General features: G+C 50.8%; 1 protein-coding gene and 1 long non-coding RNA gene across 3 annotated transcripts in view; one reads left to right on the top strand and one right to left on the bottom strand.

Annotated features, from left to right (window-relative positions):
• The window catches only part of LOC138497279 (uncharacterized), a 291,765-nt gene that overhangs the window by 154,974 nt on the left and 109,874 nt on the right, over positions 1–26,917 (bottom strand). The window lies entirely within an intron of this gene.
• The window catches only part of SLC39A6 (solute carrier family 39 member 6), a 254,817-nt gene that overhangs the window by 139,903 nt on the left and 87,997 nt on the right, over positions 1–26,917 (top strand). For both annotated transcript variants that reach the window (XM_069620630.1, XM_069620631.1), the window contains one exon: positions 8,222–8,605. In XM_069620630.1, the coding sequence (XP_069476731.1) occupies positions 8,222–8,605 (384 nt within the window). The remainder of the gene's footprint in view (positions 1–8,221; positions 8,606–26,917) is intronic.

The following is a 26,917-nucleotide window of genomic DNA, read 5'->3' as shown; positions in this document are numbered from 1 at the left end:
CCCTATAGCAGTGTCTGGCTTGTATATTTCAGAATTAGCCTGGAGGACTCGTCCAGTAGGTTGTAAAAAAAGAGGAATGCACATCATTTATTTGTTAGTTTTACTTACGTTTGTTCCATAGCAAATGCCCCAACTGGAAGTGTATTTCCCACATGGTACTGTTTTGGGGAGTGGTTGCCACCATGGTAACATTCAGCAATCTGCTGTTTATTGTGAGGAGCCGGAGGGCATCCTCGGTTCTACTCCCTGAGAATCTTCCTCTCAGGTGGCCAGGGAAAGGCCATCGTTCTGGGTGGAAGGAACTTGGGGAGTGGGCATATTTGGGTGAGACATGGTATCCCTTATTCCCTTTTTGCGAACCCTCTGCCCCAATAGCTCTTGTGGGTTATTGTCAACCTCATTGCTTTGTGCCCTTTCACAGTAACCCTCAGATACCATAGTTGTACTTCAATGAGGAAGAGAACAAGTAAAAGAAATCGCCTTCCTTTTTTGTAAAACATGGGACCACTTTCTATTGTCCAAGTGAATCCAGTGTTTCCCCAGCCTTTTTGGGCTATTGTCAGCCCTTGACTCTTTATTCTGAACAAAATGTCCCACAGTCTTTTTTTCATAAGACTGGGGTGAGGAGGAAACAACTAGGTGTTATGCACACTTCTCGGCCTTCACACCACTTTGGTACTGGGACGAGGAAGAGGACTGCAGAGGAGTTCAACTGCAGCAGACAGGCATGTCCCACTAATCAGTTTCACAAAATACACAGGTGTATAAAGGTGGAAAGCCGAGAAGGGGGAAGCTGCTGGCAAAGGACGCAACATGTTGAGCAGGAGCATGCTTGGAGAGAAAGCGGTTGGAAGAAAGCCGGGTCAAGCAGCAGAGCGGAAGGGACGCCAGGGCCACGATTGGCCGTGAGAGGGTCCAGACTCCTGCCCTACTTCCTCCCTGTCATCCAGGGCATAGGCTGGGGTACTTCAAAGGCTCCAAGATGCTGGCAACCGCTACAACAGCACTTGCTGCGCAAGAGCAAGGTTGCCACTTGACCGAGACTGCGAGTGGGCTCGCTGGGTGGTATGACGCAACACAGAAGTGAAACGAGAAGCTCGAAGGAGGAGCAAACGCTGGCCGAATGCAGAAAACTGGAATACTCATGCCGGAGCGCTACAGGGCTGGAAAACTAAGGGATTTGAAATCCGAACGTACAGAATCTTGTTACATATATTATGGAAGGTCAAATGAGATGTCTGAGAACCGCAAGCATGTTACAAAGCGGGTTACAAAGCAACTGTAGAAATTTTGAACGATATGAAGAGTGTTTTTACAAAAGTCAAGGAAGGACCTTTTTGAAGGATGCAAGAGCATTATTGAACACTGAATTCATTAAAGGATATATAGAGTATGAAGAGAAACCAAAGCAAAGTCCATGATGAATCCATTGTAATCAATTTTGAATGAAGTGAAGGCAAGTGGGTATAAAGGATAAACCCTCACGGAGTGAACTGAATGAAATACAAGTTGTGGCTAAGCCAAAAGGATGTTCAAGAAAAGGGCACACCAAGTGTGGATGTGAGAAACAAGAGTCCACAAGACTACATGTTGAGAGAGGAAGTGACCTGTGTTAACTAAGGCCTAAACGATACATAGGTACAACAAAGTGCACAGGGTTATCGGTTGTGTGACCTGTAATGTGTGGACGTATGGTTTGACAATTACGCCTAGACCGAGTGGCCCACTAAGATCGAAGTGTTTTGAGGAACTGTTGAACTGTGCTGAACTCTTGGGGAAGGGATCCCAGAGACCTTTTTCTTTTTTGGAACTATCTTGAACTTTGTGAAGCTAAAGGGCTGGAAGAAGCTCAGAACTTTACTTTTGAACACCATTTACTTTGTTTCCAACATCCATACACATTGTCTAGATTTAGTAGTGAGGGTAATCTTAGGGTTTGGACGAAGACTTTTTATTTGAAATTACTGACTTTGACTATCCTTAGTTTTCTTGAGGTAAGGAAATCCCACCTTCGTATAGGGCAAGTTAGGCCTTACACCATCCTGACAAATCAAGTAAGATGAAGCTTTTTGTGGAAAAGTGTTATCTGTGTCTTACTTTATGATGCCTTCACATTATATACATGCGTACATCTCTGCAGCATGTGCTCGACCAATCAATCCCGGGGGCTCGAAAATAGGGTTGGATAATCAGGAGTTACAAGTAGCTCCTGGGTATCCAGCAATCGCCAGGAGCTAGTACCTAGTGTTCTGCAAATCTACCTTCCACACACATAAAATGCAAACCTATAATTGTATCCATCATTTCTGATGCTTGTGAATCTGCTTAGAATCGCATGCTGTGCATATAGTCTGACCTAGTGGTTATCGCAGAGTATTGCATCTTGTCTTTCGAGGATCGAAAGGGGAGGTCGGCATGGGTGTGCTTGTAACACTATCCCTGGCGTGTAGTGTACCCAAAATCCCTCAGGCGTTGCGTTGCTCAGATTTGTTTTTTTCCGCCCAGCTAGCTGGTAGCCCTATGCGGAGCTCGAACATTGCAAAATTATAACTTCTTTGTCCACAACCGTTGGTCGTTTAGTCTTCGACCTTTCATCATCGACGACTACTTCTGGACCCTACGCCGAAGACTCCTATGGGTTTCAGCGGCTGGTGCTTCGGTCGACAGTCGACCGCGTGGCTTGCCCCTCCGACCAGGCCTATACAGTAGGGAGAGTGGGGTCCAGGGGTCTGATTCTTTCTGAATGCATTTCTTTTTCCCTCCTCTTTTCCCTTATGGTCTTGCTGTTGCCCTTTACCGCCACTATGGAGAGGACTCCCTTTAAGTTGTGCAAATACCTGTGGAAGGACACTCACCGAAGGTGTAACAAGTGTCTACCTTGTGATCACGACGAGCGATCCTGCAAGTCTTGACAACTTTTTCATCCAAAGATGTTAAAAGATCGGCAGACAAAGCTGTTGGCGGGCTATGCCGTGCAGGCCGAGAGTGGTTCCCCGTTGGTGCAGGCGCCCCGAGTGACGAGGATACAAGCGGCAGCCATGGCTCAGATGTGGAGGCCATTGACCTTCCCGCGGAACCATTGGATTCCCAAGTACCCATCTCTGGTCCAGACCGGCAGGCCACCGGTGCTGCTATGGGGAGACTTCATCCCGGCGACAGGGGCACACCTGCACCACAAAAGGAAAAACGCACAATCCCACAAGCTTCCTCGACGGATACATCTAGGAAGCAACAGACGCCAACGGGCCCGTCAAAAGTTTCGACGAAGCCCACCGATCCTCATGATCGGCCGGCCTCACCACAACCGTCGTCACAGCATGCGTCTGGGCATTCCACCCATAAGGGCGTTGCCACCAAACGCGAGCGCTGAGGCCCCTCATAAGAGCACTGAGGTGCCTCATAAGAGTGTGTTGGCGCTAAGGGTTTCTGCGGCACCACAAATCTCGACAAAGCCTACAGGCACATCAAAAGCACTCCCTGATCCGCCGGAGCTATGCGAGAGTCTCGGCGGCCATTGTTTCGGCGGCAAATAAAGCTAAAGACCCGGGCAAACGTCGGTGTATTCAGAAGGTTCACTGCCTTTCTCTAAGGCTATGGCTGATTGGCTGATACTTCTCGACCTATTAAGGACCCCTGTCCTCCAGAAGAGCCCCCTCCTCCATACCCCTCTTGACCAGAATTAGGTTTGAAAGTTATATGGACAAACTTTCAAAGTTTGACTTTTCTGAGAAATGTATATCTCCAAAAAAACCTAGGGAGGAGGATTCCTGCCTTACTCTTTCAGAAGAACAAACTTTCCTGTACATTTCCCCAGGAAGAGGTTTTAGAATTCAGAACAGAACCGGAAGAACTCTGAGGACACCTGTGGTCAGTAAGAAAATCCTTTTGAGGAGGCACCAGACCAGTGCCCAGACTGGGGTCAGGAACATCATGGCTTTCCCCCACTAAACTCCAGATCCAGGCGCCCTTTATCTAGACCCTCCCTCCTTGCCTCCTCAGAGGCGAGCCTCACCTATTGACTACCAAATGGCTTTCAAAGCAATCCTGAAGAGGGCTGCAGACCATTTTCAAATTGTCGCACAAGAGGCAGTACAGGACACAGACTTTTTGGAAGACATTTTAAGAGAAACCCCCCCACAAGTCGGGCGATAACATTGCTTAACTCCAAGAAGCACCTCGCACCCTCATTGTTGTCCCCAATTCTTACAAGAGCGGTCAACCCTTGAGTAGTAGCTTTTTTGCTTCTCCCCTTTAGACCCGCTGTACCCAGACTCCCTGGTAGTCACTACTACCAGAAAGAGGGCTGCGTTGTCGACAGCAGAGGCGCCACCAGACAAATACTGTAAAACGTTGTACGCCCTTGGAAAGCACATCACTGTCAGCTGCATATTCCACTAGAATTTCCAATAACACTACACTGCTGGCAAGTTATAGTGACATACAATGGAACTTACTTCTGGAGAGCCTACAAGATGTCCCGGAACCAGTATGATCACGCTTGCTGGCGGATGTCTCGGAAGGGAGGCAGGTCATCCAAAATATCCTGAAGAACACCTTAAATGCAGCTGAACCAGCGGGCCAGGCTTTAAGCCTGAGACGCAGACATCCCTCATAAACAAACCAGTGGAGGAGACTAATTTGTTTGAGAAGGCAGTAGATGATGCCTTAGAAACAGCAAAGGAGCATGAGACTCTTAAGTCGCTGAATCAAATAACAGCAAGACCCGATCAACAGCGAGGAGGTAACTCTCGCCGTTCCTTTCGGGGGCAATCCTTCTCACGTTCCCTCCCCCCACAACCATTATGGGACAGGGAGTGCATCACGGTTTTGTGGACAATGCACCACTGCCACATGTCCATACCAACAAAGGGGCCAACAAAGGGGCAAAGGCAGGGGTAGGAACTCCACCCGAAAAGGCTCCCTGGCCTCCGCTCAAAAATGACTTGCCAGTCCGGGTCCCCTCCCATGCCTCCCTGCTCGGGGGGGATGTATAACCTCTTTCCTTCACGCATGGGAGGGGGTCACTTCAGACCAGTGGGTGCTCAACACAGTTGCCCACGGTTATTGTATTGACCTCCATAGTATCCACCAACATCCAGACGCCTTTCACCGAAACACCTGAAAATTCTGATATACGAGGTGCAGATCCTTCAAGAAAAGGGCACCATAGAAATCGTCCCCTTTCTACAAGTAAACAAGGGCATTTATTCAGTGTTCTTCCTTGTACCCAAAAAGGATCTCATCAGTTCAGTTCAAGGTCCTTTCCTTCGGCATTGCCTCAGTCCCAAGGGTGTTTAGGAAGGTACTAGCAGTAGTAGCGGCTCACCTGTGCGGGCAGTCCATTCCAGCCTATCCTTACCTCGACGACTGGCTAATAACCGGGTATTCAAACGGAACCTGTATATCAAATAACAGAAGATGATGGATCTCCTCTTCAGTCTGGGATTCTCGATCAATGAGGAAAAGTCGAGCCTAGACCCCAGCCAAGTCCAGCAATTTCTGGGGGCTCTAATGCAGACCAAAGACGGCCTGGTCTTCCCCTCCGAAAGGGTTCAATGTCAGGGCAGCGGTCAATGGGACAATCTAGTGGTTGTCTCGGCAGCCCTCATTCTCTCTGCAGTGGTGGTCAAGGGGAAAACCTCTTATAGGGGAAAACCTTCACCACCCCCACAGCCACTCTCACCACGGGCACGTCACTGTGTCGGAGGGTTCACAAGCTTAATCATACAGTGCACAGCGTTTGATTCCCAGCAGTAGCATCCAACCACATAAACCTGTTGGAATTGCTAGCAGTATTCAAAGTCCAGTTGGCCTTTAGGGAAAAGCTGTCCTAGTCCTCGCAGACATTACACCAGCCATGTATTACCTGAACAAGCAGGGGGACACTCGCTCTCCGGGGCTATACAAACTGTCTCCGAAAATATGGAAATGGGGCTCTCAAGCACAAGATGTTCCTCCTGTCGGAACACATTCCAGGGGAACTCAATCTTCTGGCGGACATGCTCAGCAGAGACTTCCCACTACTCATATTGTACAAGTGGCGATTGCACAAAGACATTGTTCTCAACATCTTTGCAGACTGGGGCTTCCCAGAGATCGACTTGTTCGCAACTCTGGAGAACGCACAATGCCCAGATTACACCTCCAGGCACCCGCAGAACCACTCCAAGGGGAACGGTCTCTGGATAACATGGTCAGGGAAATTTGTTTACGCTTTTCTCCCCGGTCTACCCTAATCAACAAGATGGTGCACAAGATGCACCAGGAACCAGTCACAAAGATTCTGGTGGCCCCTATGTGGGCCCGCCAACCCTGTTTCTCTCATCTGATGGCAATGTCAGTCTCCCCTGCAGGGAAGTTACAATGCCCATACAACAGACTATCACAGTACAGGGGGAAGGGGGGGAAACACTCCATCCATGCCTGCACACTCAACTTAGCATCCTGGCTCCTGAGGTCAGAGTTCGGACATCTCCAACTTCCTCAAAGATGCATGGAGCTACTTAGAGAAGCAAGAAAGTCTAACACCAGACATTGCTTCTCCAACAAATGGAATCGCTTCGTCATCTGGTGCAATTCCAAGGGCATCAATCCTATAGACTGCTCACAGACACATATTGTCCTGTATTTGACTCACCTGCTAGACTCTGGTCTGGTTTTTAATTCCTTGGAAGGTTCATTTAACTGCACTTTAAACTTACACTATGTCCCAGAAAAGGGTTTTGTGGTGGAAAATCCCAGTAATCAAGGCATTTATGGAGGGGGTTAAAAGACTTGATCCCCCATTTCCAACCAAGCTCCCGAATGGGACCTGAATGTGGTTCTAACAACACAAATGGGACCTCCCTTTGAACCTATGCATAAGGGTAGCCGTAAAGCACTCAGTTACAAGACTGCTTTCCTGGTGCAGTCACATCAATAAGAAGAGTTGGTAAACTAAAGGCCCTTTCCGTTCAAGACCTATTTGTCACAATTCACAAAGATAAGGTGGTTCTGCGCACTCACCCACGGTTTGCGCCTAAATTCATTTCAGTTTCATGTAAACCAATCAATAGAACTACCCACTTCCTTCCAGAACCCCACTAACGTGGCAGAAAAAAGCCTCCACACACTTGAGGAGAGCAGTCATATATTATATGGAAAACTCTAAAACACTCAAAAAAAAAAGGAACCAGTTTTTCGTTTCAGTGGCAGCTGGTAGAGAAGGGGACTCTGTCTCTAAATCAGATATTTCAAAGTTGATTGTAAACTGCATCACTCTGTGCTACACTCTTGCCAAGAGAGATCTGCCCTGCAAGCCTAGAGCACACTCTACTCGGGGCACTGGGCCTTCCGTACCATTCATTGTAAATGTTCCTTGAGTCCATTTGTAAAGCAGCAACCTGGGTTTCTGTACAAACCTTTACAAGACACTACTGCCTGGATACTCACTCTAGGTCAGATTCTCAGGTGGGACAAGCAGTACTAAGATATCTCTTTACTAAGTTTCCTTCGCACATCCCAACTCCGTCTCTGGGTCCTGCTGGCTAGTCTATGCACAGCATGTGATTCTAAGCAGATTCACATGCATTACTTACCGTAATAGCATTTCTGATGATAGGATCTGCTTAGTTTCACATGCGCCCACCCTTCCTCCCCTCTTGGAGTAGAAGGAACATAGACATCTTACTCCTTTCTCTCTGTACTCAATAGTCATAAGGCTCCTTCATGGCAGAAAGAACACAATCAGAGGGACCTCGACAGGTAAGGGATAGTGTTACAAGCACACCCATGTTGACGTCCCCCTTTCGATCCTCGAAAGACAAGATGCAATACTCTGCGATTGCCACTAGACTATATGCGCATCATTTGAACTAAGCAGATACAATCATCAGAAATGCTATTCCGGTAAGTAATGCATGTCTTACAACCCCTATGCTTTAAATGTCATATAGATGTGTCCTAATGTTCATGTATAGATTTTCCCAAATCCACAGAGATAAATTCACATAGTTGTGTTTGTTCGGCATCAGTTGGGGATTCAAATGTAGCTCTTGGTAGCTGTTGGCGTCAAGTTCACCAGGCTCTTTTAGGCTGTACGCAGGAGCTAAAAATCTCCAAGCTCACCTACATTTCTAACCCTGTAATCTTACCCCAGAATATTTCTGAAAATGTTGGTTTCCATTTTGTTTAACTTGATTGTGTACCTTTACAAATATTGATGATGCATTTTTTTCTCAAGAACTTGAAGGTTTCCCAGGACCTGAGATGGGGGATCCTTCTCATCTGCATGCACCGCAACCTATTGCCCTAGAGGAAGAGGAAGAAGAATTCATGATCGCACAGGCTCATGCAGAAGAAAACTACAATGAATATGTATCCAGAGGATGCGAGAACAAGTGCCATTCACATTTTCATGACACACTGGGCCAGTCAGATGACCACCTTCATCACCATCATGACTATCATCATATACTTCATCATCATCACCATCAAAACCACCATCCACATAGCCATAGCCAGCGCTACTCGCGGGAAGAACTGAAAGATGCCGGCATTACCACATTGGCCTGGATGGTAATCATGGGTGATGGTTTGCACAACTTCAGTGATGGGCTAGCAATAGGTGAGTATTGGACACATTTTTCATAGCCTTAATTAGTAGAACCATAGGCTGGCATTATCGAAGTATGTAGGCAGGGCCAAGCTGCAGGTTCTCAAACTTTGGTTCGTTACTCCAGATGTATTCAGTCAAATGTAAAATGGTCCTGTATATTTTGGCCCTCCCGCTGCATGTGGCTTTATTATGTTATGTTACTTTGCATTTATATAGCGCCTTATGTATCATTGGTATGATCTCAAAGCGCTGGTAGGTTGAACGCCCTCGGGAACCGTAGTTCAAGTCAGTTGAGAGAGGGAGAGAGAGTCGTAAGGTGCATGGGTGCACCGGATATGTGTGCAGCCGGTGTGGCAGTTGCATGATAGCTGCTTCTTAGCGGTAGGTGTGGTGGTTGGGAGGTTGGGTATATGTGTTCATTCTGGAGGTTTGACACCCATACAGATTTCTGGCTGCGTTAGGCCTGAGGAAACATGCAGTGTGTGCTCAGCTAGCTGTGTTTTAATTGGGATGATGAGTATGTGGCAAGTGTTAGTATGAGAACAGCTATACCGAATGTGTCATAGTTTCTGTGTTTAGTTGAGTGGTGGTATGTAAGAGTAAGCGTGGTAGTGTGGTATGGTGGTTATCAGTAAGGCGCTTGAGATCGAGCACTCCATCTGTACCATCTATTCTATCCGTTTTTATTCACTCTTTCCGTTCATTCCACTTTCTGTTCATCCATTTCGTCTAGTTCACCATTTAATTTACTAGTCCTTCCATCCACTCAATCCTTCATCCACAAGAACTACTCCATCCATTCCGTAGACCCATTTCATCGTTTCCATCCATTCCAGCCTTCCTATTCATTCGATCCGCTCCATGTGTTTCACCCGCTCCATCTGTTCCATCCATAATGCAGGGGAACTGTCAGTGGGATAGAATAAGGGGCAGATGCAAACATCCTAGTTTTGATATGTGCAAGCCAAAAGTACCTGAGACTTGAGTGGCAGTATGATTCTAGCGGAGTATTGTCCGGGAGAGCCTTGGAGCATGTCCGCTAGCCCGAGGGATGACCCCAAAGGTAGATCATTTGCGGTCAGTGTTTCTAGGACCTGCTAATCTGCTTGTGTAAGGGGTGTGATGATACTAGAGGGTGATGGTGTGATTGTGTTTTTAGGCATTTCTGCTGTGTGAGGATTGGTTATGTGAATAATAGGTGGGCGAGACGAGGATGAGCTTGGTTTAGAGTGGAGGTAAATGGTTGGGTAAGAAGAATGCTTTTGGTTCAGGGCTATTGGTACGGTGTTGATGTGTGATGTCGGTTTTCTGAATACTCCTTTGTTTGCATGTGTTACCTTTAATCATTGTAATAAAAAAAGTAAGGTATGGTTGTCTTCATTTTTATAGAGTATTAATCTCCCGCTTAAAATTGTGAAATCTGGGGGCGTGGCCGGGAGCCGACCGTGCGGCATGGCTCCTTAGGTGCTCCTGGACGGCCCTTTCGTCGGAGTGAATTCCCCACGGTCTGGGGCTCCCACCGAGTCGATCTTAGAATCTACAGCATTATGAAGTTCTGCTGCATCGATCGAGTGGAGTTGGCAGCGATTATATGCCATCTGAAAGCCTGGTGAGCCGTGTTCGCTCCCGTCGGACATGCGTCGGAAAATCTAAAATGGCGCCCGTAGCACTTAAGGCCTCGGTGGGGGACGGGCACCCCTCTGCTTCATCTTCTGCACCCCCGTGGGCCCCGAGCCTGGGGGAATTCCTGCTCTCATTCCCCACCAGGCAACGCCGACACCAACTTTTCTGGCGAGGCACCAGGAAAAGTCCCATCGGACGGAGCCTCCTCCCCAACCCGGACACATCATCGCCCCGCGGAGGACTCCGGCGACTGCCAGCGGGACCCGAAGTATAGCTGAACGGAACGACCTCTAGCTCATCGAGGGCGCGCCCCCCCAACCGGGAGGCAATCCAGCGGACCACAAAGCGGGGACCCCCTCGTAAACGTTTTCTCTGGGTAAGAGCACCTTCCGCCTCGGCCGTGTCTGGTTGGAGAACACCCGCTTCATGCCAGCGACGCCTGGGATTCAAGGGCTCGGATTAACACCGGTGAAAGCTCTTCCCCAACGCTCGGAGTGGCCTCGGCACTCCACCCTCCTATCCGGACCCCAGTGTACCCGCCTAGAACCCTCTGCACGTCGCCCCAGTGGACCCTGCATGCATTGCTGGAGCCGGGACCCGCGTGGAGCGCCCCCGAAAATCTAGATCTACGTCGGAGCATTCCTTCATCTAAAAGCAGCACCCTTGCCCGCCCACAGCAGCCCTCGATCAGGCTTTCCTCACCTCTGCTCCTCTTGCGCCTCCAACCTGGCTCCATTCAATCCGCCCAATGCTTCTCTACCCCGCCGGCAGAGTCTAGCCCACCGGTCCTGCAAAGAACAAATCGCCGGGCAGCTCACAAAACCACTCTGTACTCATCCCCATCGCCCATGCCGGTCTGAACTGACCATCAACGGAGGGAGGCTCGCCACTCTCCCCCCCGATACTGAACCTGTCTGGCGGGGCTGGACCCGGGATCTGACTGGATTCGGCGGTACAGCAGCAGCTGCTCTTCCCCTACTCCCACCACTCGGCAGGACCATGCCAAAGAGTGGTAAATCGGTGAAACAAGCAGATATTGCAGTAATGATGTCCAACTCTGGCCAGAACAAGGCGGGCAAAACCTACCAGACCGATACCGCGACACCCAACGCTCTTCCTTCACCGGAGCAACCGCAGGCCGAGCATTTCGCCACCAAAACAGACTTAAAAGACCTTCTAGCAGCCCTTACCAAGGAGATCCACAAGGGCACGGAGGAAATCACCAAGAAGATCGCATCTCTTGACAGAAGGGTGGAGGAGGTGGAAAAGCGTACAGAGGAGGTGGAGAATGGCCTTTGTGACAACGCTTTCGAACTAGAGTGTGGCCTAAACAGAATCGCAACCCTGGAAGCCAGATGTGACGCACTCGAACTCACAGGAGGACAGCGAGAACTGCTCTGGCGCAACATCTGTATCCGCGGGATCCCCACCTCAATCACTAACGCAGATCTCGAGAGCTTCGTTAAAGACCTGCTCAGGTTCATTATAACCCTCCCTGACAGTGCCCCGCTGGAGATCGACAGAGTCCACCGTACGGCACCTAGGCAAGCTTCATCCTCCCCTCCTGATGTTCTCGCCCGGTTCCACTTCTTCAGGGTTAAAGAGGAAATGAGAGAGGCCAGATCATCAAAACAAATCACTTTTAGAGGAGCAAACATTGCACTATTCCAAGACCTGGCGAGCATAACCCTTCAAAAAAGGAGAGCCCTTCGTAACCTTACAGAATGGCTTCAGGAAAAGAAAGTTCAATATCGATGGGACCACCCCACATCTCTGTGCTTCGAGTGGGAGGGGGTGCGCAGGAAAATCCGGAACCTCAAGGAGGCAAGCCAATTCCTAGGAACAAAACCCGCAGACGAGGACTCTGATCATGCTACCTGCTCTCAATCCCAGCCCGGCTTGCCCATATCCAACCACTGGTCCCAGGCTGGTGGGCGGCGCAGGCCCCGGGGCCCCCGGAAGCAGCATAACCCGGACTGATTGGAGGTCTCTGCTCGTCCTTCGGTTGTCGACTCTCCAGACTAAGGTCTTCTTCTCTTGGTGATCCCCCGCAAACCCACGATTTTCATTAGCTATCCAGCTTCCCCACATCTTACACGGGAGATACTGTGATAACATCCAATACCCAGGGGAACAGCAATAGGCGCACGCATTCTAGTACACACCCCCAGGCCCATATGCTCTACACAGCCCCTGGATCCGTTATTCCATGACCCGGGTGGCTTCTCTGTTCATTTAGTGGGATGCAACTCCCGGCGGCGGGGTCCGCCAGTAACCCCACGAATGAGCTTTATGGTCTCATTCCCACAGTTTTGGGGTGGGTGGGGGCAGTTTTGGGTTTAAAGAACTGTTCAACTCCCCAAAATCCCCAGTTAATGGTTATAGTTTTATTAGTAGACATCGGTAATTGCAGCACAATACCATGCTCACTCGTGAAGGTTCCACAACCCTGCAGCCCTTGCATAGCTTGCCTGCACAATTCATGCTATGCGCCCTGAAGTAATAGACCCTAAAAACACTAGAGAGGTCCGCATCCTGACCTGGAATGTCCAAGGTCTTAATTCCCCCAGTAAGCGCAAATGGGTGGAGCACAGGCTGGCAGCTCTAAACGGAGATATAGTAATTCTCCAGGAGACCCATCTCCTGCCAGCTAACGAACACCGATTAAATTCAAGCGCTTCAAACGGGGCTTTTTTGCCTCTGGTGGGGAGAAGAAGCGAGGGGTGGCGGTTCTTTTTAAGTGACAAATTCCCTTTATCCAACCCCACGGTTAAAAAAGACCCATCGGGCAGATACCTTCTCATCCAGGGTCATATTGCAGACCAACCAATCACAATCGCTGGGATCTATGCCCCAAATGCAAATCAGGACAAATTAAAAGCTGAGCTACTCCCCCAAGCCGAGCCCCCCCCGCCCCACCCCCCGCTCCTAACTTTGACCTCAGGACATCTCCTAGTCGGTGAAGACTTTAACTTAGTTCCTGACCCCATAAAGGACAAGTCCCTACCCCCATCCAACCCCGACTTCTCCTGAGCCCTTACATTTGCTAGACTTCTCAGGGAATCGGGCACGGTTGACTTAAGGAGGGTAGCCAATCCTGACACACATGACTACACGTTCTTTTCAAACGCACACGGAGGTTATTCCCGAATCGATGTGTTACTGGCCTCCAGTACCTTATTCCCTTGCTTTAGCAACATCGAAATCCATACAAGGACAGTGTCTGACCATGCACCAGTCTCGGCAGACCTCTCTATCTCGGGAGGCCCAGACCCCCCTCCTAGATTCTGGAAGCTCAACGATTCCTTGTTATTGGACCAGATGATCAGGGGCGAGGCAGAAGACTCATTGGTCAACTACTTTAAAGAAAACCTGAACCCCGAAACCCCAATTGAGCTGTTATGGGAGACCATGAAACCCGTTATAAGAGGGGTATTTATTAGCGCTGCCTCTGAACAATTTCGAGTCTCCAAACTCCTCACACAATCTCTAGAGTCCAAACTTTCTTCCCTAGAAAAAAGATCTAAAAACCCAATATTCTAGAAAGGCGGACAGGGAACTAAAGGCGAGGAGGGCTCTGGAGATGCACTTGGCCGACCGCACTGCGAAGGCGCTGGCATACACGAAACAATTTTATTATCACAAAAGCAATAAGGCGAACCGGCTGCTAGCGTACAAATTACGAAAAACTCACACTAGAAACAACATCACAAGTCTTAAGGGGTCTGATGGGATAAGTAAATTTGCCACCTCAGACATAATTGAAATCCTGCTGGTCCACCATAAAGCGGTCATGCAAGGTCCACCCACATCTCAAGAGATTAGAGTCCAACAACAGCGTTATTTTGAATCTTTTCATACCCCCACAGTCTCTTCCCCCCCCCCCCCCCCCCCCAAGCTCCCTGGAAGCCCCGATCTCCGCAGAGGAAATTCTAGATGCCATTAAATCGCTTAAGAACACCGCCCCAGGCCCTGATGGGCTAACGCCCAAGTTTTATAAATCATTCGCTCACATTCTGACCCCGCAACTAGTATTGCTATTCAACTCCTTTCTATCTAGCAAAAAGGTAACGCACACTATGGCCGAATCAACTACCATCTTACTGCAGAAGCCGGGAAAGGACCCTGAGCAAGCGGCCTCTTATAGGCCAATCGCCCTAATGAATACTGATGGGAAAATCTACTCAAAGGTTCTAGGGGCCAGACTGGCTAGGATTCTTCCCGAGCTAATTCACAAAGACCAGACAGGCTTTATCCCGGGCAGAGGGACACACTATATCGGGCGTACACTCCATATCATCGAGTCCGCGAACAGGATGAAAGCTAGGCACTTGGTAATCTCTCTCAAAGCACATGAAGCGTTTGATCTAGTGAACTGGGACTTCATCCGGTACACCCTCTCCCATATGGGCCTAGGTCACAACTTTATAACCTGGTTAATGGCATGTTATGTACACCCATCAACGCAACTCCGAGTCAATGGGAGGAAATCGACGAGCATCCCTATGTCCAGGGGGACTCGCCAGGGGTGCCCGCTATTTCCCTTGGTGTTCACCCTCTCGATGGAGCCATTCGCAGCAAGAATCCGTCTCAATCCTAACATCAAGTGGGTCATGGTGGTGGGCAGGACTGAACACAAGGTTGCGCTCTATACCAATGTACTTTTCACCATCACTGACCCAGCCAGCTCGCTGCAGCCCCTACTCGAACTAGAAGCGTTTGGAGCATGCTCTGGGTTCAGGGTGAACTATCACAAGTCCTCTGTCCTTCCGATCAACCTCCCAAGGCGCAAGGGAAACACCTTATGTCCAGAGTTTCCAATCCCATGGGCTAACACCTCACTGGAATACCTGGGCGTCCAGATCCCCAAATCCAGCCTACTAATCTACAAACACAACTTCCCTCAGCTATTTAAATCACTACGCGTAGATCTGAAACGGTGGGACAAACAAGAAATCTCATGGCTGGGCCGGGCCGCCGCGGTAAAAAGGAATTTACTCCCCAGAGTGCTATACCATTGCCACACGCTCCCAATTCGCATTCCGAAGCGGATCTTGCCTCTCTACAACGGGATATCATGAAATGTATGTGGGGGGGGAGACCTCGCATTGCCAGGAAAATTATGATCCGCAGCCGACAAGTTGGTGGTCTGGTGGTCCCTGACATCTCTAGATATCGACGCGCACGCTTACACTTGGACCCGCTCAGTAGATCGCCCAGCCTGGCTGCAATTGGAGGAAGCATGGTGTAAATCGCCCCCCCCCCTTTCTGACCTGCCTCACATCCAATCTCAGAAAACCCCACCAGCAATGTCTCCGCTTCCAGCAACTTGTAACACAGTAGACAGTTGGAAAGCTGCAAACAAAAAATGGGGAATCAAAACCTCACTGGGCCCACTAACCCCTATCTGGAGTAACCGGGGCTTGTCCCCTGGCCTTTGCATCCGTAGCTTTGCCAAGTGGCCGGAGGGCGGCCTCCACAAAATTTCAGACTTCCTAAAGGAAGCAGCTTATCTTTGAGGACTGCAAGGCGAAGTTCAATATCACCGAGGAGGAACGATTCCGGTATACTCAGATCCGGCACTGGATCTCACAACGCTCCGTCAGAGAACGTGGCTCCAGGGACCTAACTCCCCTCAAACTATCACTGACCGCATCCCCTCCAAGAGGTAAGATCTCCACCCTCTACAAACTCCTAGAAAAAGCTAAACCTGAAGCAAAGGAAAGGTACATGCTGGATTGGGAGAGGGACTTGGGCCGCTCACTGGAGCCTGATGTCTGGGACACAATTTGGTCAAGACTCCATAAAAGTACCCAATGTGTTACCAATAGGGAAGGGGGATATAATGTATGCTTCGGGTACTATATTACATCAACCCAACTGCATAAAGCGGGCGCAAGGCCCTCACCGAACTGTTGGAGGGGGTGCACGCAAGAGGGCTCGCTTTTCCACCTCCTATGGGACTGCCCTAAGGTGGCGCACTATTGGAAGGGGGTCCTGACGCATGTCCGAGCAATAACAGGCCTGAACATCCCGTGGGACCCCAGAATAATTTTGCTGGGTGACCCGGGGGAAGGTGGATGTGCCGATGTCGGGAAACGCTGCTCGCCTTTGCACTCATCTATTATTGGCGGCCAAAATTGCCCTCGCTCGTCTCTGGAAGCACCACGAGGGCCCCTCTATCCCGCTATGGTGGGCCAAGTGTTGGGACATTGTCACTGCGGAAAAAATCATTGCAATTCGCCTGGGCAACCTCAATCCCTTCCAGAACACTTGGGCCCCATTCATGGACTACGCAGACCGTTACCCGGCCCTTACACTAAAGCCGCCTAGCGTCCGCTGGCTGAACTGAACTTCGCATGGATGCGGACTAGTCCAGTATAAAGATTTTCCCCCGCTCGCCATTTTCCCGCCCAAACACTGCTATGAATGAGTTGCATACTAAATTCCCTCTCCTATTATCTATTCCTTCCACTGCAATGAACTATTACACCACAATCATGCACTAACTCCGATGTCTATTGTTTAATTTCTTTTTCTTGTTGTCACTGATTAATACTTGAATAAAATGTTTATTTTGGAGGAAAAAAAAATTGTGAAATCTAGCAGACCCTTTAGTGATTTAAGAAATGTCCTTTTAAAAATGTCTTGAATGGAGATTCCAAGATGGCCGCCGACACCAGGTAGACGTGTGTCGACGGCGCTCCAGAGCCTCCAACTCATTTAAGCGGTTCCACCATCCCTTGTGAGCCGAGGAATTCAGGATAACAGCGGCCGGCGCCCTCCCGCACCCCGACCACTCGTAGCTGCCATTTCGCCCAGCAGGAGCAGGGGAAAATACTGCAGTGCACGCCAGAGGGCCGCGGGCGAAGGGAGACGCTTCAGGCCTACTGGGCGGAGCGGGAGAGGGGGCGCTCCAGGCGAGGCGAGATCGCAGCCCTGTCCCGTCCTCACGCCGGGAGGGCGACATAGCCGCCTGAGCCGGGGAGGAGGAGGAGACCCCGGGAAAGGAGGCACCCCCGGGACGCACCGGTGGACCTGATATCGGCCCAGCAGCGGAGGAGCCTCGGATCGGGGGGCCCGCGCAAGCCTTCTGGAGCGGTGGTGAACTCCGGACCTGCGAAGTGGAGCACAGCCCCGGGCGGCGAGAGGACACTACCGAAGCAGTGCGGTGAGCGGCGAAGGGAGCGGGGCCCGGGCGACATTTGCGCCAGGCTGCAGGACTGGTGCGGCGGTGTCCCGCGCGGCCTCACGGAGGCACTGCCCTACTACACGTAACCCCGGCAGGCAGCGTCAAGCACGGCAAGGCCGGGGACTCGGGCCTGGTCGGGAACAGCGAGGCAAGGAACTCAGAACCGGGCGGGGATACTCCCTGGGAAGGCAGGACTGGGGAGGATCCCCCGACCTCCGAGCTACAAATATGGTGGCTAAAAACAAGGGCAAGGCCAATAAGGGCTGCCAGTCGCATCCGGACGCCTCAGGCCCCATCATGGCCCTCTGGGCAAGCAAGGATGCAACCGAGGAACGCAGGGCCATACAGAGGGGAAGTACGGAGCCGGAGCACGGCGAGGCCCTGGAAGCGTCCGCCCAAATCTCACGCCAGGACCTGCACGGGGAGCTGCTCTCATTCCAAGCATCTTTGGGGAAAACCTTTCAAGAGCAATTTCAACTAATAAGATCCGACATTAACCAAGCGCTGGCCGAAATCAAGCAGCAAGTGGGCCAACTGGGGGAGAGAACAGACATAGTCTAAAAAAAACCTGCAGGAGATAGGCAGAGAGACCACGGAGAACAGCGAAGCTATCGAGAGGCTCGACATGGCGACGCGGAACCTGGAAATACGAATGGAAGACATGGAAAACAGGTCTTGACGGATCAACATCAGGTTGAAGCTCCTGCCGGAGACTGTGCAAGATAGGGACCTGAAGGAAACGATTCAAGGAATCTTCGCGGAACTATTGGGCGAGTCCTCACCGGATCTAATCGAACTGGACAGGGTTCACAGAGTGGGTTCCCTCAATAGGAACCCGAAGTCTAGGCCACGAGACGTGTTGGCAGCATTTACAAGATACGCTCAAAAAGAGGCAGTACTCAAGACCGCTAGACAAAAAGGGCCGATATCCTTTAATGACCAACGTATCGAGCTGTACCAGGATCTCGCCAGCTGCTCCCTGCACAAGAGGCGACAATGGAGCCCCCTTACCCTGAAGTTCAAAGAAAAGGGGATCAGATATAAGTGGACCTTCCCATTTCGACTTGTATTCGATTGGGCTGGTTCTCAGAAGCGGATAACCACGATGCAGGAAGGTGCGGACCTGCTCCAACTTGAACTGAACCAAGAACTGGTCGAGGAATCGAGGATGGCGGGCCCGAGCGGCCCCTCTGAGGTGAAGAGCAGTGCCCGAGCCAGGCCATGGGAATGGTCGCTGGTCGGGGAGGGGAAAAGGAGAAGGCCCGTGCGGCGGAGGTCCCCTGGGAAGGGAACTGATGCGGAACCAGCGGCGGTGTAGTGAGCCGGACCAGAGGAGATCTAATCGCGTACTTAAATAAGTTCAGGGGGTGGTGGACACACAGGCATTTTTGTAAACCAGGAGGGGAGAGGGTGCTAAGAGCAAACATCATGGGATCATCAAGGGCGAGGAAGCCTTGTTTGGGGGGGGGACGCGGGAGGACCAAGTTTTAAGGTCATCAGGGGACAGGGGGGGGGGAGATCCTCAGGTGCTGCACGAGGGACGAACTAGAAGTGGCCCACGCACCCGGGCAACAGGCATGGGGCAAAGGAGTGGGAGTGGAGAACTGTCGGAGGGTCTTGAACGGCGGGGTCAATTGTCGAACTACAATTCAAGTGGGTAACGCACAACGTTAGGGGCCTAAATACCCCACTGAAAAGGAAAAAGCTGGAACAATTTACGAAGCGGGGAAAACCAAACTTTCTGGGGTTACAAGAGACACACCTGCTTCGCAAGGACCAGGGTCGCTTAAGGCTAAGAGGGTTTGATCAGGTGTTTCAGGCATCTGGTCCCCCCAAAATCGGGGGAGGGGGTGGCGCTGGCCATCAGGGGGACGGTGAACTTCCGCTTAGAAGACACCCTAAGGGACAAAGAGGGAAGGTTTATTGTGGTAAAAGGCACAATTGTGGAAGAATCGTACAGGATAGGGGTGATTTATGCGCCCCCAACACAGGACAAGACCCCTTCCTCTGTGATCTCATGGGGAAAATAGGTGGCTGGGCAAGAGGCCAGATAATCATAATGGGGGACCTGAATATAGATTGGAACAAGATTAAAGACCGGTCAGGAGGGACCAAAAGCCATGGGGGAGGCGCAGTAGCCTCAGCGGTACTCCGGGACAAAGTGGAGAGCATAGGGCTGAGGGATGTCTGCAGGGAATTGAGGGGGGATGAGGAGGGCTACACATTCCTTTCTGAAGTCCATGGGACCCAGTCCAGAATTGACTACATCTGGATCTCGGCCAACCTTTTGGGTAAGGTAAAAGAGAGAGAGGTTGGGCCCATGGGAATAGCAGAACATAAAATATTGTCAATGCAGCTGGAACTCGAAAAGAGGAGAAGGGAGCTGTGGGGCTGGAAATACCCGGAACATCTGCTGAGGGACCCTGTGGTAAGAGAGGAGATGGAGGGCAAGATGAGAGAGTTCTTCGACAATAACAAGAGAGGGGACACGAGGGAAGATACAAGATGGGACGCATTTAAGGCCACACTGAGGGGGGAAATTATAGCAGCTAGGGCACAGAGACAAAAAACAGCTACAGGCCTTGGAGTCCCGGCTGGAAGCGGAAGTTGTGGAAGCGAGAGGCAGGGTAGCGGCGAACCCCAGCAGGATTAACCAGAAGGGCTATAGGAGGGCAATGGGACAACTGGAGATCCTTAGGACCAAAAAAGCAGAGGGGGCCATGCTCTTTGTGAGGCAGAAATTCTATGCAAGAGGGAATAAGGCGGATGCCCTGCTAGCCCGCCTCCTTCGGGGAGCGGCCTCTAGAAACTCGATCACGGCGCTAAACTCAGAAAAAGGGGAAAGGGTTACCCGAATAGAAGACATCCAAGAGGCCATGGCCGTTTTTTACGAGACCTTATATGCTTCACAGCACCCCTGCGGCCAAGCTCAAGAGAAATTCCTGGAAAGGGTTAACTTACGTAAAATCGAGGGGGATGCCCAGATTGGTCTACAACAAAAGATAACGGAGGAGGAGGTGAGGGGGGTTATTCGGAAGCTGCCCGTGGGTAAGGCCCCTGGCCCCGATGGGTACACTGCTTTCTTTTATAAGACCTATGCGGGCGTGCTGGTCCCACACCTGACCTACCTTTTCAACTCCTTTTTGGACAGTGGGCAAATCACCCTGTCCATGAAAGAAGCCAAGATCTCCCTGATTCTGAAGGAGGGCAAGTACCCCCTTGAAAGATCCTCCTATAGGCCAATAGCGCTCATTAACGTAGACGCAAAGATCTACACTAAGATCCTGGCGAACAGGCTCGAGGGGCTCCTCACGGATTTGATCCATCAGGACCAGGCGGGATTCGTAAAGGGGAGGCAGACAGCGGATAATATCAGAAGGGTGGCCCACCTGGTGGAAAAGACTTGCACACCGGCAACACTCCTATCCCTAGATGCTGAAAAAGCGTTTGACTGGGTGGAGTGGTCCTTCCTCTTTAAAACCATGGAAAAGATGGGGTTGGGAGGCGCTTATTTACAGATGGTCAAGGCGAACTATCAGGGCCCACAAGCGACGGTGGTGGTAAACTGGTTTCTAACTAGACCATTCCAACTCCAAAGAGGAACAAAACAGGGATGTCCCCTATCACCCCTGCTATATGCAATTTACCTTGAGCCCCTCCTACAGGCAATACGGGAATCGGAAGGAATACAGGGAATGCCGTTTGGAGGCAGGCACCACAAGGTGGCGGCCTTTGCAGACATGTTGCTCGCCCTGACCAATCCCATAGAGTCGAGCACACAAGCTAGGTTATTGCTAGAAGACTTTGGGGAAGCATCCGGACTACGCATTAACATGCACAAGTCCGAATTGATGGACCTAACATTGGCAAGGGAGGAGCTAAAGGGGATGACGCCCTTTGCCTGGCGCCCGGGGGGAATCACGTACCTGGGGGTGAGAATCACTCCGGCTTTGAGCGGATGGTACGCAGCAAACTACCCCCCACTCCTGCAAAGAATTAAGAAAGATCTCCGCAAGTGGGGGAATTTGCGGATCTCCTGGTTGGGGAGGCTAGAGGCACTTAAAATGGTTACCCTGCCGAGGCTGCTTTACCTCTTCCAAGCTATCCCTCAAGCAGTCCCAGCTAGCTTCTTCAGGGAGCTCCAGGTAATAACAAACGACTTCATATGGGAGGGAAAAAGGGCAACGGTGAGTAGGATGCAATTTATGGCCCCAAGAAAAGGGGGGGGGGAAGACTAGCTCTTCCCAACTTCCGTCAATACTACGAAGCAACCCAACTAAGGGTGATCAGGGAATGGCTGAGGGAGGGGGAAGGAAAACACTGGGTTCAGATGGATAGAGAGGTTACGCAACACGAACTGGGAGAGGTTCTGTGGCTACCCAGACAGCACTGCCCGGGCCATATGTACCTTAGCTCGATCACTAAACTAGTGGCAGATAATTGGGACAGACTGGTCCAACGGAAGTAAATTACAACCTTCCTGTCTCCTTTCACCCCTATCTTCAATAATAAAAACTTCACCTCTGGGTTGGAAAAAGGGGCATTCCGGAACTGGCGGGAGGGGGGTTGCCGTTGGATGCGGGACATGTTTATAGGAGGGGTGATCAGTTCTTTTGTAGATTGTAAAAAGGATTTTGCACTGGGGGAGGGCGAACGACTGAGATACTCACAACTTCGACACTGGCTTCTACACCCCATAAATAAAGAGGCGGCCACTAGGTCACTGACCCCTTTTGAAAAATTCCTGATCACCAATGACTGCTCAAAAGGCCTTATTTCGTAGCTTTACAAGATCTTGGATGAGGCTACCCCGAGGCCACAATGGGCATACATGGGAAGGTGGGAAAAATTCTGGGCAGGGAAATGGAGAAGACAGAGTGGGAAAATCTTTGGAGGAAAATCCCCAAACTAGCGAGAGCCTCACAAACCCGGGAGGCCTGGTATAAGATATTATATGGGTGGCACTATACCCCAGCTCGGCTACGCAAGATCTACCCGGACTCATCGGGAACTTGCTGGAGGGGATGCGCCCAGGAGGGCACAGCAGAACACATTTGGTGGCGATGCCCAAAAATAGTTCCGTTCTGGGGAGACATCAAGCAGGCGATGGAACAAGTGTTTGGGGCAGAGGGAGGCATACCACCAGAATGGTCACTACTACGCTTGAGGCCAGCAGAAGGGCCGACGGGCTCGAGGGGCAGGGAAAGAGCAAGGGTGATGCTCACTCTGGCAGCAATGACAATCGTAGCCCAAAAATGGAAGAGTTTGATCAGACCAACGTTTCAAGACTGGCTGCGTAAAGTGTGGGAGATAGTAGCGATATGGGCCTCCTATGCAGTGAACAACACAAAACAAAAATTTGCGGGCAAGTGGGGTGAGGTCCTTTCCTTTCTCAGACGATTTCAGGATTGGATGGCGCCCGCAACGTCTAAGACTTCTGGACCTGGAATAACCCCGACTAGACACTTGGTGGTGACAGGGAGCTATGGAGACTTTGGAACAGCACCTGGGGGAGGGGGGAGTTATGGGGATTGCTAATGTTGTTGGAAAATTCAATAAAGAGAATTAAAAAAAAAGTCTTGAATGAGCGTTTGTGAGTCATGCACTCCTATTGAAAATGTCCAACTTGGGTGTTAATGTTCACACCTTTGTGCTAAGCCTCACGCACATGGAATGTGTTGATCTGTTGTATTGTTCTTCCGGGGCTGGGCAGGTCAGTTCCAAGCTCTTGCATGTAGAAGTTACATCACAGGAACAGAAAAAGAACAGATGACACACCTTTGTTTTCCCTTCTTTACATCTGTAGCCTTACAGGTTAAATGTTAGGATACCGTTCCTGCAGAGACAATCTCTTTACCTGCATCCTGGTCTGAGGTGGCATACCCCCTAAACAAGGAGGCAGCAGTACGAAAAAAGCACTCTTCCTCAAGCTGACCACATGATTGTGCATCCATGTCTGTGTTCAGGCGCAAGACGTGTCAAGATCTTGCTGTCACAAGGCCATGTTTTTGCCGCCACAAAAGATTTTCACTGGATCTAGTCACCGGACTTGACACCATGCAGGAGGCTTCTTGTATTACCAGGCACCATCACATGAGTTATTGTCTCTGTGACACATGCCCTGAACCTCCTCAGTATCCCCAGGAAGGTATCCAGTCTTTCCATCGAAAACGTTTCCAACAAAACGTTTTCCATCTACAGTTTTGCAACGCATTTTTTTCCATCGAATGTATGTATGTGTGGGATAAAGGGTTCATTTTGTTTGGGGTGGGGTTTTAAAGGTAAAAAACAGTGAGGGGGGTTGATTGCCCCACCCCAAAAATAAATTGCTAAAAATGCATTCGATTGGAAAAAGAATTGTTGCTAAAGTTTTGATGGAAAAACTTTTGTTGGGAAACTTTTTCGATGGAAAGACCATAAACCCCCAAGAGCACACAGGCGTGCCTCGGCCATGTGCCTATTAAACCGAGCTGTAAAAATATATTGTAACACTGGTCAAACCATGATCAATGAATTAACCAAAAATACTTCGGGATTTTCACAAATGTAGCTTGCAATTACATGATTTGGCTACACACAAATTCCATATTTGTATGATTTTTTTTTTTGAAACTTTGGTTTTATTGGCAGTTTTTAGAAGAAAAATACAAACGGCAACGCTGGGAGCGTTGTAGGTATCACTTTTAACATTGTTATCAAACCCCCAGGTTCCCCCTCCCCCTCTCCCCCCTCACCAACTCCACCCCTCCCCCCCAGATCAGTGTCACATCAAAAGTCGAACCGCTGGAGCTGTCGTCGTTGCTCATTGTACATTGCCACAGAGATATGCTATACTCTCGCGTCCAAATTGACTGGGTGAGATCCGCTGTCTCCCGGGTCCTGGGCTACTCCTTCATCCCTGAGTAGAGCATTCCAGACCCCCCCCCCCCACCATCCTGCCAGAGTGTTCTCATATTGTCAGTGGGGGTCCCATCCCCATGCCCCGTAGACCCCATACCAGTTAGCCTGAAAGGTGCTCAATTCGTTATTTACCATGGCCGTCAGTTTGTCCATTAAGAACATGTTTTTGAGTTTCTTAAGCCAGTCTTCTTTAGGTGGGGTCTCTGGGCTCTTCCACCTTTGTGCCAGGGCCACTCTGCCCGCTCGCAACATCGTCTCCCACATTCTTGGGTACCTATACAGTTCAGTGTCCTCCGGGGGGAGGCCCAGCAACATCGTTAGGGGGTTGAGTGGGATTAGTTCCTCGGTGACCTCGGCCATCCACCCCCGTACCTTCTCCCAGAACCCCTGCACCTTGGGGCAGAACCACCACATATGACCCCTCGACCCCACTTGGCCACAACCCCTTGGGCATCTGGGGGACACTCCTGAGAACATCTTGGACAGTTTCAACGGGTCCCTGTGCCAGCCCTGTAGAATCTTGAAGTTGTGCTCCATGTCCGATGTAAATAGGTTCCCGTGAAATGCTATCTTAAAGACTTTGGACCACGCCTCCTCCGTGAGTGGTTCTCCTGCCAGGTCGTCCCAAAACCCTCGAAACCCTCTTCTCCCCTCCAAGTTAACAGTGTTCAGTATTTGGTACATTTTGGAGACCGCCCCCTTCCTTGACGTGGCCGTGTCCAGGAACTTTTCAAAGGGGGTCAGCTGTCTCCGTAGGTTCTGGCCCCATGTTTGGTCACAAAGGATGCCTTTCAGGCGCAGATATTCAAAGATTGAAAGGGACTCCCGCCCCAGTGCATCTCGCAGGGCCTCGTATTCGAGGAACTCGCCCTCTTTGAACAGTTGTCCCGCCCATTCCAGACCCCCATCCGACCAGGACTGGGCACTCCTGAATCCCCTGCTACCTAGTTTGAGCGGGTGGCCCCAGAGCGAAGACATTGGAGAGGGCCACGTCGTGAGGTATGAGGTTGTGGGTCCCTTCCTCCAGATTGTCCAAAGTATTCCCAGGGTTGGGTGGGCTTTCAGTTTGCTAGGGATGAGTCTACGCGGCAGCCACAGGAGGTCGCGCACTTTCAGAGGGTGGGCGTCCATGTCCTCCAGGTATGACCAGTAGGTGCCCATCCCCTCCATGTGCTCCAGCAAGACCCGCAGCTGGGCGGCCCGGTAGTAAAGGAGAAAGTCCAGTAGTCCGAACTCGCCCTCCTCTCTGGGTAATGTTAGGGTGGCCTTTCCTATCCTCGGGGTCCTCCCTTGTAGATCATGAAGCAACTGGGCGGGGACCTCCGTTGGGAGCGCGGTGAACAAATATAGTAATCTCGGCAGTATGTTCATCTTTATCGCTGTCATGCGCCCATACCAGGACAGAATCATATCACCCCATCTCCTCAAGTCAGACGTGACCCCCGCCATGATAGGCCCATAGTTCACCGGGGCCAATCTCGAGAGATCTCTAGTCAGGGTCACCCCCAAGTACCTAATGGAATCCTTCCCCACCGTAATCCCCGCACACCTGTCCCGGGGGTCCAGCCACGGGTCCTGGACCCTCATGGGTAGGAGCTTTGACTTTGCTGCATTTATTTTTAGTCCTGAGAACTGCCCGAAGGCTGTCATCAGACGCAGGAGGGGGGGGGGGGCGAGGAGCTAGGCTCCACCAAGTACGCCAGGATATCGTCAGCGAACAGGGAGAGCTTGAACTCTACTTCTCCCCTTTTGATCCCTTTGATGTCGGGGTGGGCCCGGACTGCTATGGCCAGAGGTTCCATCGTCAGGACGTAGATTAACGGAGAGAGTGGGCACCCCTGTCGTGTTCCCCTCGTAAGGGGGAATGAATCGGAGAGTTCACCGTTCACCTGTACTCTCGCTGTTGGGGCTCCATAGAGGGCAGAGACCCAGGTCCTGACGTGAGGCCCAAAGCCCATTCGACGGAGGAGGAGTTGCATGTACCTCCACTCGACCCTGTCGAATGCCTTCTCGGAGTCCAAGGAAAGCAAACTAGCCTCTAGATCTGATTCCTGGGCATAGTGGATTAGGTCTATAGTCTTCCTGATATTATCCGAGCCCTGCCTGCCCCTCACGAACCCCACTTGATCCCCGTGTACTAGCTTGGGCATTATCCCCTCCAACCGTTTACCCATCACCTTAGCTAGGATCTTAACATCTATATTTAGAAGAGAGATCGGACGGTAGGAGGAGCAGTCAGTGGGGTCTTTTCCTTCCTTGGGCAATACCACTATGATGGCTCTCATCGTTTCCGGCAGGGCGCCCCCCTCCAGTACTGCATTGAACTCCCTCGCCAGGTGTGTGGCCAAAATGGACCGGAACCTCTTGTAGAAGTATACTGAGAACCCATCTTCCCCCGAGGACGTTCCCCCCTTCATCCCACTGATTGCATTCTCCACCTCCTCCTCTGTGACCCTGCCCTCTAGACCTTCTGCCATTTCGCCCGTCAGGGACGGGATCTGGATGGAGTCCAGGAACTCCTCAATCTGAGTGTCTTCCCCGGCATATTCTGACGAATATAGTTGTTCATAGTAACGTCGAAAATCCGCTCCTATGTCTGGGGTGCT

The sequence above is a fragment of the Ambystoma mexicanum genome, chromosome 5q (assembly GCF_040938575.1).
Source record: "Ambystoma mexicanum isolate Mex_15411 chromosome 5q, UKY_AmexF1_1, whole genome shotgun sequence".
Classification (NCBI taxonomy): Eukaryota; Metazoa; Chordata; class Amphibia; order Caudata; family Ambystomatidae; genus Ambystoma; species Ambystoma mexicanum.
This window is presented reverse-complemented; position numbering and strand designations above follow the sequence as displayed.